The sequence below is a fragment of the Neomonachus schauinslandi genome, chromosome 5 (assembly GCF_002201575.2).
Source record: "Neomonachus schauinslandi chromosome 5, ASM220157v2, whole genome shotgun sequence".
NCBI classification, from domain to species: domain Eukaryota; kingdom Metazoa; phylum Chordata; class Mammalia; order Carnivora; family Phocidae; genus Neomonachus; species Neomonachus schauinslandi.
Window position 1 is genome coordinate 167,714,753 of NC_058407.1, and position 12,765 is coordinate 167,727,517.

A 12,765-nucleotide genomic window follows, 5' to 3' on the forward strand; every position below is an offset into this window, starting at 1 on the left:
CTCAGTTTTGATTTGGCAAGAGATCAACAACTAGGCTCTATATTGAATGGATTTTTATCACAAATACCAACCATCAGTAATTTTTTCTGGCCTATTTTAGTACATCTACTTCCTAAATTATAGTGTTAAATCATGTATTTGAGAAAACCCTTTCTTTATAGGTGGTTGCTGTCCATACTCAGCTACTCAGCTGAATAAAAAAACTCTAAGTGATATTTGGAAACTGCAAAGCTGGAGGGAGGAGGCAGGATTATTCCTTCAAATGATACAGAATATCACTGGTGAGATTCCAAAGCCATAGACAGCTTGAGAACAAACTCAGGATAAGAGAGGCGGTAGGACTGTTGGCTAGCCAGCTGCAACTTCCTATAAATACAATGAAAAAGACTGGTGAAACTCAAGTATAATCTGGATTAAAAATTCACACTTGGGGTGCCTGGCTGGCTCATTCAATGCAACTTGCAACTCTTGATCTCAGGGTTGTGGGTACGAGCCCCACGTTGGGTGTGGAGAGGACTTAAAAAAATAAAATCTTTACAAAATCATGCTTTTTCAGGGATGTTCACAAACTAGTAGGTGTCCTGGGTGTCCCACGACAGCTTTCTACAGGCGAGGCCTCAAATGAATGGTATTTATCTTGCAATTCAGCCTATGGGGGCACTTGCATTACAAAGGGTATGGACTCCCAAACTTTTCTGTAGCTTCTCTGGCCAGTCACCGGAGAGTATGAAAGCACGCAACGTAGGATTTTTGGCAATTCTTGCTGATAATCATTATGCGTTGCAGTAAAAGATAAAGTATGGTCCCAGTAGGGAATCTTGAACCACTCTGATCTCCTGGGTTCTATTCCAAAATAATCACTTTTAGATTTCGTTTTTTGTTTTTTTTTTTTAAGATTTTATTTATTTATTTGACAGAGACAGAGATAGCGAGAGCAGGAACACAAGCAGCGGGAGTGGGAGAGGGAGAGCAGGCTTCCCGCCGAGGAGGGAACCCGATGTGGGACTCGATCCCAGGGTCCTGGGATCGAGCCCCACATGGGGCTCCCTGCTCAGCAGAGGGCCCTGCTACCTGGCCCCGCTTGTGCACTCACATGCTCTCTTTCTGTCAAATAAATAAAATCTTTTTAAAAAATTCCGAGAGTGGAGTTTTAACAAACTGTCCCATGACCGCCTCTTTCTACGGGTGAGGCCACAAATGAATTGTAACTATCCTGGTGTTGCTATGGGGGCACCTTATATTTTTTTTTAAATGGCATAAAAATACTGCAGTCTGTGAAAATATTTTACTAGAGATTGAGTGGGACCTAAGACCTTTCTTCCAAAACGAAGGCTTTGATTGTCAGGCCTATATTAGGTTCTGAAACTAAAACTACATATTTGTATGTATTAAAAATTACGTCAATGAGGGGCAGCTGGGTGGCTCAGTCGACTGAGCATCCAACTCTTGTTTCAGTTCAGGTCATGATCTCAGGTCGTGAGATAAGCCCCACATTGGGCTCCACATTGGACATAGAGCCTGCTTGAGATTCTCTCTCTCCCTCTCCCTCTGGATATCCACATGCAAAAGAATGAAGTTGGACCTTTATCTAACACCACATACACAAATTAACTCAAAATGGATCAAAGACCTAAATGTAAGACCTAAAAGTATAAGCTTGAAGAAGAAAACATAGGGCAAAATCTTCATGACATTGGATTTGGCAATGATTTCCTGGACAGGACATCAAAGGCATGGGCAACAAAAGAAAAAAAAAAAAAGACAAACTGAACTTCATGACAATTAAATCTTAATAAGGGATTAATACCCAGAATATGTAGATAACTCCTAAAAACCCAACAGTTAAAAAAAAAAAAAAAACCTGATTCAAAAATGGGCAAAGGACTTGGATAGTTCTCCAAAAACATACAAATGGCCAAGAAGTACATGAAAAGATGTTCAACATCACTAATCGTTAGGGAAATGCAAATCCAAATTATAATGAGATATTCCCTCCCTCCTATTAGAATGATTACTATCCCCCCAAAACCAGAAAATAACAAGCATTGACAATGATGTGGAGAAACTGGAAACTTGTGAACCCTTGGGTTCATGTAAAATGGCACAGCTGCTATGGAAAACAATATGGCAGCTCTTCAAACATTACAAATAGAATTACCAAAAGATCCTGTGATTCCATTTCTGGTTTATATACCATAAACAAACAAATGAACGAATGAATAAATGAATAGGTAAATAAATGAATAAATATATAAATAAATGAATGATAAATGGATGTGTGAATAAATGAGTGACGAATGAATGAATGCAGGGTCTCAGAGATATTTGTACACCCATGATAATAACGTCATCATTCACAATAGCTAAGATGTGGAAGTTACCCAAATGTCTGCTGATAAATGGATGAGCAAAATGTGGTATATCCATACAACAGAATATTATTCAGCCTTAAAGAGGAAAATTCTGCAATATGCTACAACATGACAAACCTCAAGGACATTATGATGCTCAGTGAAATAAGCCAAAAGACAAATACTATAGGATTCCACTTAACATGACCTACAGTAGTCAAAATCATAGAGACAGAAGGGAGAATGGGGATTTCCAGGGGATTAAAGGATGGGAGGAAGGACAGTATTTAATGGGTATAGAGTTCCTTTTAGAGTTTACAAAAGGAAAAGTTATGGAGATAGAAAGTGGTGCCCATAAGGCGGTATAACATGATGAACATATTTAACACCCCTGAACTGTACATTTAAGAGTGGTTAAGATGACACATTTTATGTTATGTGCATTTTATCACAATTTTTTAAATTGGGGGAGTAAATATCATAATACAAGTTCACATCAATCAGACTGCAAAAATTTTAAAGGCTGAAAAAGCCAGGTATTGGTGGGTATGTTTCTTACACTGATGATGGGAATGCAAATTGATACAATCTTTTTGGAGGGTAATTTGACAATAATATAATGAAGCAGAATTTGCAACTTGGCAATTCCATTTCTAGGTAGGTATCCTGAAGAAACTCTTGCATGTAAATAAGAGGTCAAGGTTCTTCAGTGCAACACTGTTCATAACAGAAACAATGCAAGCAACACACCACAACTGATTAGGAATGTCTACTACCCTAACTAACAGTTAAAATAGATCTTCACATTTAGACTTGGGAATCTCAAAAATTTCAAGAAAAAGCAAGTTGCAGAATAATTGTACATTACGGTACAATTTGTGTAAATGTTTAAACCACACATTTTGGGATGCCTGCATCTATAGTAAAAATGTAAAAAAAAAAAAGCACAGAAGCGGTCATCTTTGGGGAGGAGAAGCAATGGGATTGGGATGGGGTACAAAAGAGGGGTACATCAATGCATAACATTTATGTTAAATCTGAGCGGTGGGTACATGGGCACTTATTAGTCTTACTATATATTTGTTAGATGTTCAAAATGTTTCCCTAAACAAGAACACAAGTCTTCTGAGAACTTCTAAATTTAATCTGGAGTTATTTCCAAGTCAAGTGACAATTAGTAGTAGCATTTTAAGCTACGTCAAAGGAGTCTAACAGTTTCCTATAGTCATTTATTCCCCAATCCCCGTAAGCTTGGTGATTCACCTAAAATAGTATTGGAAGGATACAGAACACAACACAGTTTTTTTAAAGCACTTACCCAATAAGCAGAGATAGTTGGGTTCAGTCAGTCGGGATAGTTTTGTGACCTGATTCAAGATGTTGTAAAGCTCTGTTGGTTCACATAAAACCAAAGCAGCCATCCTACTGGGAAGAATCAATAATGTAAAAGCTTAGTTCCTCTTTCTATTTTAAGTGAATGGCCAAAGATACTGGATTAAACTCCTTTACACACCTTCAAACCAAGATGAGAATCATGCGGGTGATCAGGAAAGCTTCAAGAACCTGTAGTAAAACGTGTGTCGAGGAGAATGAAGTGCTGAACACAGCATGTAGGAGCCAGAGAAGTACCAAATAGGCTATACTACAGTTAGTGATTCACTTCCTCTGTCAGCAAATAATTAGTGAGCACCTACTGTATGCCAGGCCCTGGAAATAACTGGTAAACTAGACTAGCCTCACGAAGGTTCCAGCCCAGCATGGAATACAGACACTGCACCAAAAAAAACACATTATACGTAGGAACGGTGCTACCGAAGAGTCAGCATCCAGTGTTGGAGGATGAGCTAATGGGAGGGCCTCATCTAGTTGGGGCTGTCAGCAGTCACCTCTCAGACAGCCCTCTCTAGCTAAGCCCTCTCTAGCTCCTGATTCAGGAGGCTATGCAAGACTTAGCCAGGTAGAGAAGGGAGAGAGGGTGAAGAAGGCAAGAACGTTTCGTACTTGAGAGAGTCTAAAGGAGGCTGGTGTGTGTGGTGATCGCAGGGAGAGAGTGATGAGCAAAGACCCTGGGACGGGGCCTTGTAGGCTTAGGATCAGGATGGAGGCGGTCAAATTTGGGTGGAAAATCGCTGATGTGTATTGATCGAACTGCCCAGCCAGCCTGGGCTCTGGTTCCTGACTGCAGGGCTGCCCTTACTTGCTGTCCTGGTTCCTGAGCATGTCCAGCCTCTGGTGCCCCAAGGACACGGAGCGGGAAGGGCTGGGCCTGTGCAGCAGCTTCCTACAGGGAAGCCACCCTTTAGGGGGGGGGGGGGGGGGGGGGGTGCGCGGCGGCTACAGAGAGCTGCCCAGCAGGCCTCTGGAGGCCAGCAAGGGGCATGTGGGAGAGAAGCTGAGTCTAGGGGTAATCTTCCTCAAAATAGTTAGAATTATTGGCATCATGCTCCTGGGAAAGGTCAACCCTTCAACATGGGCCCCAGGATCCTTCTCACGAACTCAGACTTTGGTTCTCAGCCTCCCCTCCAACAGGGTCAATTTCAGCCTCCACATGGATCATTCGTATCAGCAGCAAACATCCTCTGTACCCATCTCTGTTCTCCTTTACGGAGACACTTCTCACTGCCTCCAATTCCTCACCTCCAAACTCTCCTGGCCGTGCCACTTACTGTCAGCTGCCTGACCATGGGGAGTAATTAGCCTCTCCATGCCTCAGTTTCTACCTCTATAAAATGGGGGTAATAGTAATACTGCCATTTCTGTAAAGCCAGGATAACAGAACCTCCCTGCTGTGTGTGGATTAATGAAAGCACACACATGAGACATTCTGATCAGGGAAGAAATGCAACCTTCTCCCCTGGAGCTTCTAACCCATCAAACCACAGGAATTGCTCTAATCAAGGTCATCAACGATGACCTTGCCTAAGCCATTCGTAGCTTCTCTCTGGGCTCGAAGGATGGAGTCTGTCCGCATTTAGCCCAGTTTAGCACCCCTCCTTCCCAATGGTCTCTACTTCCAGGACACTCCACTCTCCAGGCTTCTCTCCTACCTCTGATTGTTGCTACTCAGTCTTCCGTGCAGGAGGCTCTACCTCCTCACGTTAAGTAGGTCCTGGGGCTGTCCTCTCTTTCTTTCTCTGTCTACACTCTCTCTAGGACAGGGCTCTCCACCTCAACACCACTGGCATTCGGGGCCAGATAATTCTGTGCTGTGGGGGGGGGGGGGGTATAGCAGGACGTTTAGCAGCATCCCTGGCCTCCACCCAGTAGCAAACCTCCCCCCACCCAGGTGTAACAACCAAAAATGCTTCCAGATGTTGCCAAATGTCCCCTGGAAGAAGGGGGCAAGTCACCGCTACTGGAGAACCACCATCCTAAGATCTAGAGTCTAAGGGATCTGAATCCCATTTGTATACCAGTGAGTCCCAAATCATAGCCCCTGCTTGATCTCTCCACTGATCTGGACTCCACTTGGATGCTTCATGGGCATCTCAAATGTAACACAGGCCAAACAGAACTTTTCATTCACACGTGCCCACACCTCCAATATCTGTCTTTTCATTTTCTCAGCCTTGAAGGACGCACCATTATCCACCTGGTTACTCAAGTCCATGACCCAAATCCTTCTTCCCCCCAGCCCCTCACATCCAATCTGTTAGCTTCAGTACTTAAATATATTCCAAACCCATCAACTTCACTCCAGCTCTGGGGCTAACATCCTAGACTAAGGTACTGTCCTCTCTCTCTGAAGATGTCATACTCCCCAACTATACTTCTTGCTTCCTATTTTCTCCCTACAGTCTAATCTTTACATGGCTGTTAGGGGAATCTTTTGAAACTGAGTTTCTTGGTCTTCACCTCACTTGCCACCATCCAACATTACTGCACTTGTTTGTTTGCTTGCATTATTGTCAATCTTCTCCCACTGGAATGTATGGGTCATAAGGACAGGGACCTTGTCCTCCTTGTTCACTATATCCTCACCCAGTGCCCAGGATTTTTCGTGCAGAATGGTGCTCAATAAGCATGCATTGAATGAACAAATTGTTAGTCACCATTCCTGCCTTCTTCACTAATGGGGCCATCTTGACTTGACGCCATACATACAGATGCCACAGGTGGATTGTGCCTAAGGACCTCCCCACTCTGACCCCCCAGTCAGATCCCAGATCCTCTGTCTCTGAAAGCCCAGTGCTCAGAACATTAGGGAGGTAGTGAGTAGAGGAGAAAGGACAAGCTTTGCATCTAGCCCCACAGCTTCCATAGGCCAACCTAAATGTTGGCTCCTCACCTAGCTCGTCTGTAGCTGAGCCCATCCTCAAACTCCCACCTGCTTTCCCCACTGCAACTTCCATCCCTTTATTCCTGAGTGGCAGGATGGTCTCCAGGCATCCAGGTGAAAACCCAGCCCCAGGGATCAACTCTTCCAGACTTCTCTCCTTCCCCAAGGGAGAGCTCTCCTTGGTCAAGCAAGAACTGCCCTCACCTGCTGATAAAGCGCAGGAGGAAGAACAGTCTCTGAACCTAATAGCAGAGAGAGAGAGGACTCAGCCCTGTGAGCTGAGATCGGGGTGCTGCTAGCCTGGGCAGGAGGACGACAGAGTGCTCACCCCCCTTTCAGCGTTACTCCAAACTCTACAAGGTTCAAGATGTTCTTGGCTCTGCCATTTGCACCCTAAGAATATTTTGCCATTGAGCATTTACATAGACCATTAAACTAATATGGACAAGTTTTTGCCAAAAGTATTTTCCTTAGTGAGTTCCATTAAGCCAATTTAATTCCTTGATTTTATTTCATAGTTAACCAATTCCTATTTTTTTCCACTTTCAATTTTGTTTAGCCAAAATCAGTTTTCCCAAGATCAAGTCTTTTTCTTGTGTGAATTTTACAATAAAGTTTTGATTCCTTAGTCAGATTTTTATCCTAGCAGCATCAACCGAGTATAGTTTCTGCCCCGTTTCGTATGTAATGATTTCTACCAAGTATCCTTTTCCTAGTGACCTGTTCAAAACAGTGGCATCAAAATGGCAAGTTTAAGACCTCCCCCTGTAGATTCTTTGAGCACAGATAGCACTTTTTGAGACTTTCAGGAGGGATTCAGTGTGATGGTTCTTGCAGGTGAATGGGGCAGGCACATGGAAGAGTGGTAAGAGGAAGCACTTTGAGGATCTGGCTTCATGGGGTCAGAGAGACCAATATTCCTATGAACTGACCAGTCTGGGAAATCCACACAGCTTTTTGGGTGGCAAGCAAAGCCGCTAACTCTGTCAAGAGAGCAGGGTGCCAGCACAAGCCTTGTCCTTGCATATTGGACACCCACCAGTAGGAAGGTTCTTCACCCTCCCCTGCAGGGGCCTGGCCTCTCTCCAAACCAGGAGGTTTGTGTATGGCTCTCTGTCAGCCCAGAGCTGTCTAGACACAGCTGAGCTGCTGAATGCAGCTCCAGTGAGAACACATGTCTATATTTGGGGAACACAAACCAACTGGGAAGGGATGTTTCCTTAGGGGTTGTGATAGCCTGAGATGAAGCTGGAAACTGGCCAGACCCAGCCCTTCTTGCCTCCCTGGGCTTCACCAACACATGAGGCCTTTCATTCTGACTGACAGCATGGCTGTCAGAGGCCAGGCCTCACATCAGGCTTCTCAAAGGACTTCCAGGACAGAGAGTTTGGTCTATTGCTCGGCCTCAGGCAGTCTGGGTCGACACAATTGATGGGCATTTGCTTCCGGTGGAGAGGAGAGGCACAATGCTCCTGGAGAAGCCAGGCCATAAGCTGTACTTTGGGCTCCTGGCTCAGACTGAGCAGGGACCAGAGGACTGCACAGATAGGATTCAGGGTCCAGAGAGAACCCCACTACACCCTGGTTCTCTGTATGAAGCAGGAGGCTGTGCAAAGATGACCAAGGCTTAATACAGTGACAGACTTCAACAGCCTCACCTGTAAAGGGAGGCAGTTTACACGGGATTCCACTGGAAAGGCTGTAGGAAGGTTACGTCGAAGAGGACACACACCAATTGTCTAACACTACCACCGGCCCTGGCATAGAGCAGGAGCTTGGGGAAATAGACATTCCTTTACTTCTACCCTAGTTCTCTCCTCCCAATCTCGCCCAGGAGCCTCGGATAGCTACAAATCCCATAGACAGAGAGCACCGTTCAGAGCATCTCAGGCCAAGGAGCTGACCACGTTTCTAAGTGGAGGGAGCCTCGGGTGCTGCCTGAGGGGCAGGATCCCCCAGGATCTGGTATGATCTTTCCTCAATCACAGCCAGACACCTTCCTTGTGGCCTGAACCTTGACAAAGCTAGAGGACATAGTTCCAGGCTAGAGCACCCCCGAGCTGTGGAGGTCAGAAGTGGTCTTGAGATCAGTCTCTCGGTTCAGAGGAGCACCCGCTCCTATCATTAGTGATTGCTAGAATCTCTGGATTTCTGAGGCAACAGGTATGGGCAGAGGCCCAGACCCAGGTGCCCACATCCCTGTCCCTTGTCTTCTATCTTGCCCTCACTTCCGTGTCCCCAAACCTAGGCCCACTACACACCTGAGAGGGACCCTTGCAGTCCTGGGAGAGTGACAGGTCTGTCCATGCCATTCACCTGGCAGACATAGGGGCTGGTCAACTGTAATGCAGTCTCCCAAAAGCTGTGACCGTAACATCTGGTCTCACCTCCTCCAACTCTGCCCTCAGCATTGCTTCTCCTCTGCTCATTGATTGGGCTTAAGCCTCACCCTCTGCTCCTCTGAAAGGAGCATGAAGGAACTTTCTAGAACATGAAAATGTTCTACAGATTGTTTTGGGGGGCAGTGGTTAAGGGTGTAAATTGTCAAAACCATCCAACTGAACACTTAAGATCTGTATACTGTATTGTATGTAAACTATATGGCCATAAGAATAAATCCCATGTAGATCCAGGTGTTTCTGTATTCAGAGATATGAATATGCGTGTTTGTGTGTACGTGTGGATAGAAGCCTGTGTGTGTAGCCCCACCTGCACATCGATGACCTTGGTGTGGGGTCTGGGCTGTGGAAACCATGTGGACTTGGACACACAGAAAGTACACACTGCAGAATTCAGCTCAGCCTCCACAGCTACCAGCAAATCCCCGTGTCACTGTTCATTTGCCCAGAATTTTCCCCAACTGCTGTAACAGTTATCCAAACCTCCGCAACCCTCCTTGGGTCCCCATGGAGCAACTTCTCTCATTTCCTCATTCTTGCCTGGGAATGTTAAGGCCACTGAGTGTGAACACCCCTCCTCAGGCAGCTGCCCCTGGGGGGTGGGAGTGATGGGGCTTCATGCTTTCTCCTGGAATCCTCTGACCTTATCCTCTCCCACCTAAACCTTCTCTCTTTCGGCAATCTCAAAGCCTTCTCCCTCCATTAGCATCCTTCTGAATTCCAACATTCACAAGCCTTAGCTTTCTTGAAACAACTCAAGAAACCAGGAAACCCTTAGAATAGCTTGGCCTGTGCCCTCTGACACTAGTGCAGGCAGAGAGGCTGGCGCTGGGCCCCAGCCTGGGAAAATCTGAGGCTGGCTAGCTGGCAAGAGAGGTGGTCAACTGGAAGCCATGGTAAAGGGACTTTGCCCAAGACTTGCCACCTGGAGGGATGATGGGCCAACTGCAGGTAGTATGGAATTCCAGAAACCAGGGGCTGAAGGAACTACAGAAAGCAGCAAGACTGAGGCATCACCACCTAGGTCAAAGGAAACACACCACAAAAGTACCACATGGAGGATAGTCAGCTACAAACTCCTGTCCGGCTCAGAGAATACTAATGCCGATGACAGGGGAAATTTCCTGCCCCCATCTCTACTCCTACAACCCCCATGGGTCTGAAGCCACAATCTAACGGGGGAGGGGGCTTGTGAGGAAGCAAGAGGGGGAAATGGAGAAGCCAAGCACCCTTCCCTCCAAGGGTGGGAGCCTAAAGCAAGCTTGAGGGGAAGAGAAGCTCTGCCGCTGAATCAAGCTGAGATTTGACAACTAATGTGAACTGGACATGAAGGCGATGGCAGCGAGTCTGTTCTGGTGCCTCGATGTAACCCAAAGAGCAAGCAAAGAAAGCAAGCAAGAAAGTGTGGGATGACAAAACTGTTCTAGGACTGCAAGGGGCTTCCTGAGAGCCCCGCCCCCCGACCATGTTCGATGTAACAGTCACACATGCAAAGCAGAGCACAGAATCAGTGCTTAATACAGTAGCTGTTAATACCGTTATGAACCATCTTGGGATTGAAAAGGAAGCAGCTGGGAACTGTGAGGCGGGCTTTCCTAACAGTCAAGTTGTTTGGGGTGGCCTGAGTAGAGCACTTGGCAGGGAGGGGGAGGGACTCGAGCCCCTGATGTTGGGAGTGAGCCTGAGAATCTGTGATTCTCCTATTTCTCATGGCCTCCCCTCTCCCCTCTACAGGGATGCCTTCAGCCCTAGCCTCTCTCGGGCGTTCAATCCCACATTTCACGTTGGAGTAACTCCCCATCTGCCCACTGGTACTTCTATGTGGACGACTCACCATCACTTCCAACTCAACCCATCTAAATGGAGCTCTTTATCTTTTGCCTCCAGCCAGCTCTCCTTCCCCACAACCCCAAGTCCCCTGTTTCTGCACATATATACTTCTCTCAGCCTGATGTTCCTCATCCCTTGTATTCATTTCTTAAGCCCAGATAAGCATAGACTAATCAATTCTTTTCTTGAGACTGCTTCCTCATTGGCCCCATTCCCTCTATTTCTATGGCCACCATCATAACTCAGATCTTTGTCATCTCCTAAGATAGCCTCCTGAACAATTTCCCTGCCCTCCACATCTTTCCATTAGAAAACTTGGCACTCCAAGGTCAGTCCAATCTTCCTCATAGTGCCAGTGGCATCATAAAAACCTCTGATAAACACCTGCTGCCCAAGGAATAAAATACAAACTCTGCAGCGAACATTCAGAGGTCCTGCACAATCTGGTTTTTTGCAACCTGCTTTTCCCAGCCTTATCTAAAACTATTCAACTCTTCCAAAACTCAGAGACCCACTCTCAACCTGGTGACGTGGCTGGACAATAAAGACTCAGAGATAAGAGAGCTATCTGACCACAAGGAACTCTCAGTTCTAGTGCTAAGATACAGGGGTAATGAACAAGAGAACAGTTAGTCATAAGATAAAGGACACTGCTCATCTGCATGTCCCCAACTCCAAAATTTTGGAGAGGATCTATTCAACATCTGTAGACTTAGGCTTTTCTACCCCCAGGTTTCACTTTGGGCTCTTCTTTCTCATCTAAAACTTGAACTCCCATGCCCAGGCAAGGATCTCTCCCTCCTCTGGAGTTGAATGGTCCCATTGAGTAACTCCTTCCTGAATGTATCCACCTACAGGTCTCATCCTGACGTCCGTCTCAAATGGCCTCCACCCCAAATGTGGGTTAGATGCATCTCCTCTGTTCCCACCACACCTCATAACTTTCCTAGTGTTGCCCCTATCATGCTGCCTGCAATACACCTGTGTCCCCCAGTAGACTCAGCTCCTTTAAAGGCAGAAAATGGGCAGATCTTGTTACACCAACAACGGCTGCACATCTATCTGCCCCACTTGACTGAACTTTTTGAGGAATTCTATATACCCAGAAAATGGTTGGGGGTGGGGGGAATGAAGCTTCTAATTCAACTCACAAATTTAAATGATAAATTTAAATTCCTTGGGAGCAAGAACCGTATCTTTACTTTCTGTCTGGACAAACCCAACAAATCCACTTAACTGGGCTCAGCCACAGTTTCTTCGTACCTACAGCGGCAACAATGTAGCCGTGTTCATAGCATTGCTGCGGAGACCTGAGGATTAGGGATCGGGTGCCATGCAAGTTACCACCTGGATACCAGTTTCCTCGTCTGTAACACGGGGCTGCTTTCCTGTAAACTCGTAGAACAGAGCCTCGCCCACTGTGCTGCGTCTGCCATTCTCAATGGCGGTGTCTGTGAAAGTCCTGTGCACCCTGAGGGACGAGGGCACTGGCCGGTGGGCAGCGGGGGGGGGGGGGGGAGGTAGGGCGCTGTACATTGAAGTGACTGATCAGAGAAGACCCCATCCCCCCACCTCACCCCCAGGACTCAGCCTTCTCTCCCCACTTCCCTTTCCAGAGCTTTCCGGAGCTCGGAGCCCCTCCTGCTTCCAGGAGTAGGAGGGGTAGTTTTGGCTGAGGTCTAGGGCCCGGACCGCACCCACTCCGCCGGGCCTGCAGCGCGACCTTGACCTGTCTCCTGGTCAGAGCGTCTGTCTGGGGCCCCACCTGGAAATGGCTCCTCTAAGGCTCTTCCAGCCTAAATCCCGTCCTCTTCCACCTCTGTGGTGCGGACTCTACCTCCCACTCGCGACCACGTCTCCCCCACCTGCCGCACGGAACGCGAGACACGCTACGACCCCGCCCGCA

At 46.7% G+C, this 12,765-nt stretch overlaps 1 protein-coding gene across 1 annotated transcript in view; it reads right to left on the minus strand.

Moving 5' to 3' along the window:
- The window catches only part of STYXL1 (serine/threonine/tyrosine interacting like 1), a 62,890-nt gene extending 50,148 nt beyond the window's left edge, over positions 1-12,742 (minus strand). Inside the window, exons 1-3 of the mRNA XM_021700588.1 lie at positions 12,625-12,742; positions 3,865-3,914; positions 3,670-3,776 (exon numbers count right to left, since the gene is read on the minus strand). Of these exons, the coding sequence (XP_021556263.1) occupies positions 3,670-3,772 (103 nt within the window). The 5' untranslated portion in view covers positions 3,773-3,776; positions 3,865-3,914; positions 12,625-12,742. The remainder of the gene's footprint in view (positions 1-3,669; positions 3,777-3,864; positions 3,915-12,624) is intronic.
- Between the last annotated feature and the right edge of the window lie 23 nt (positions 12,743-12,765).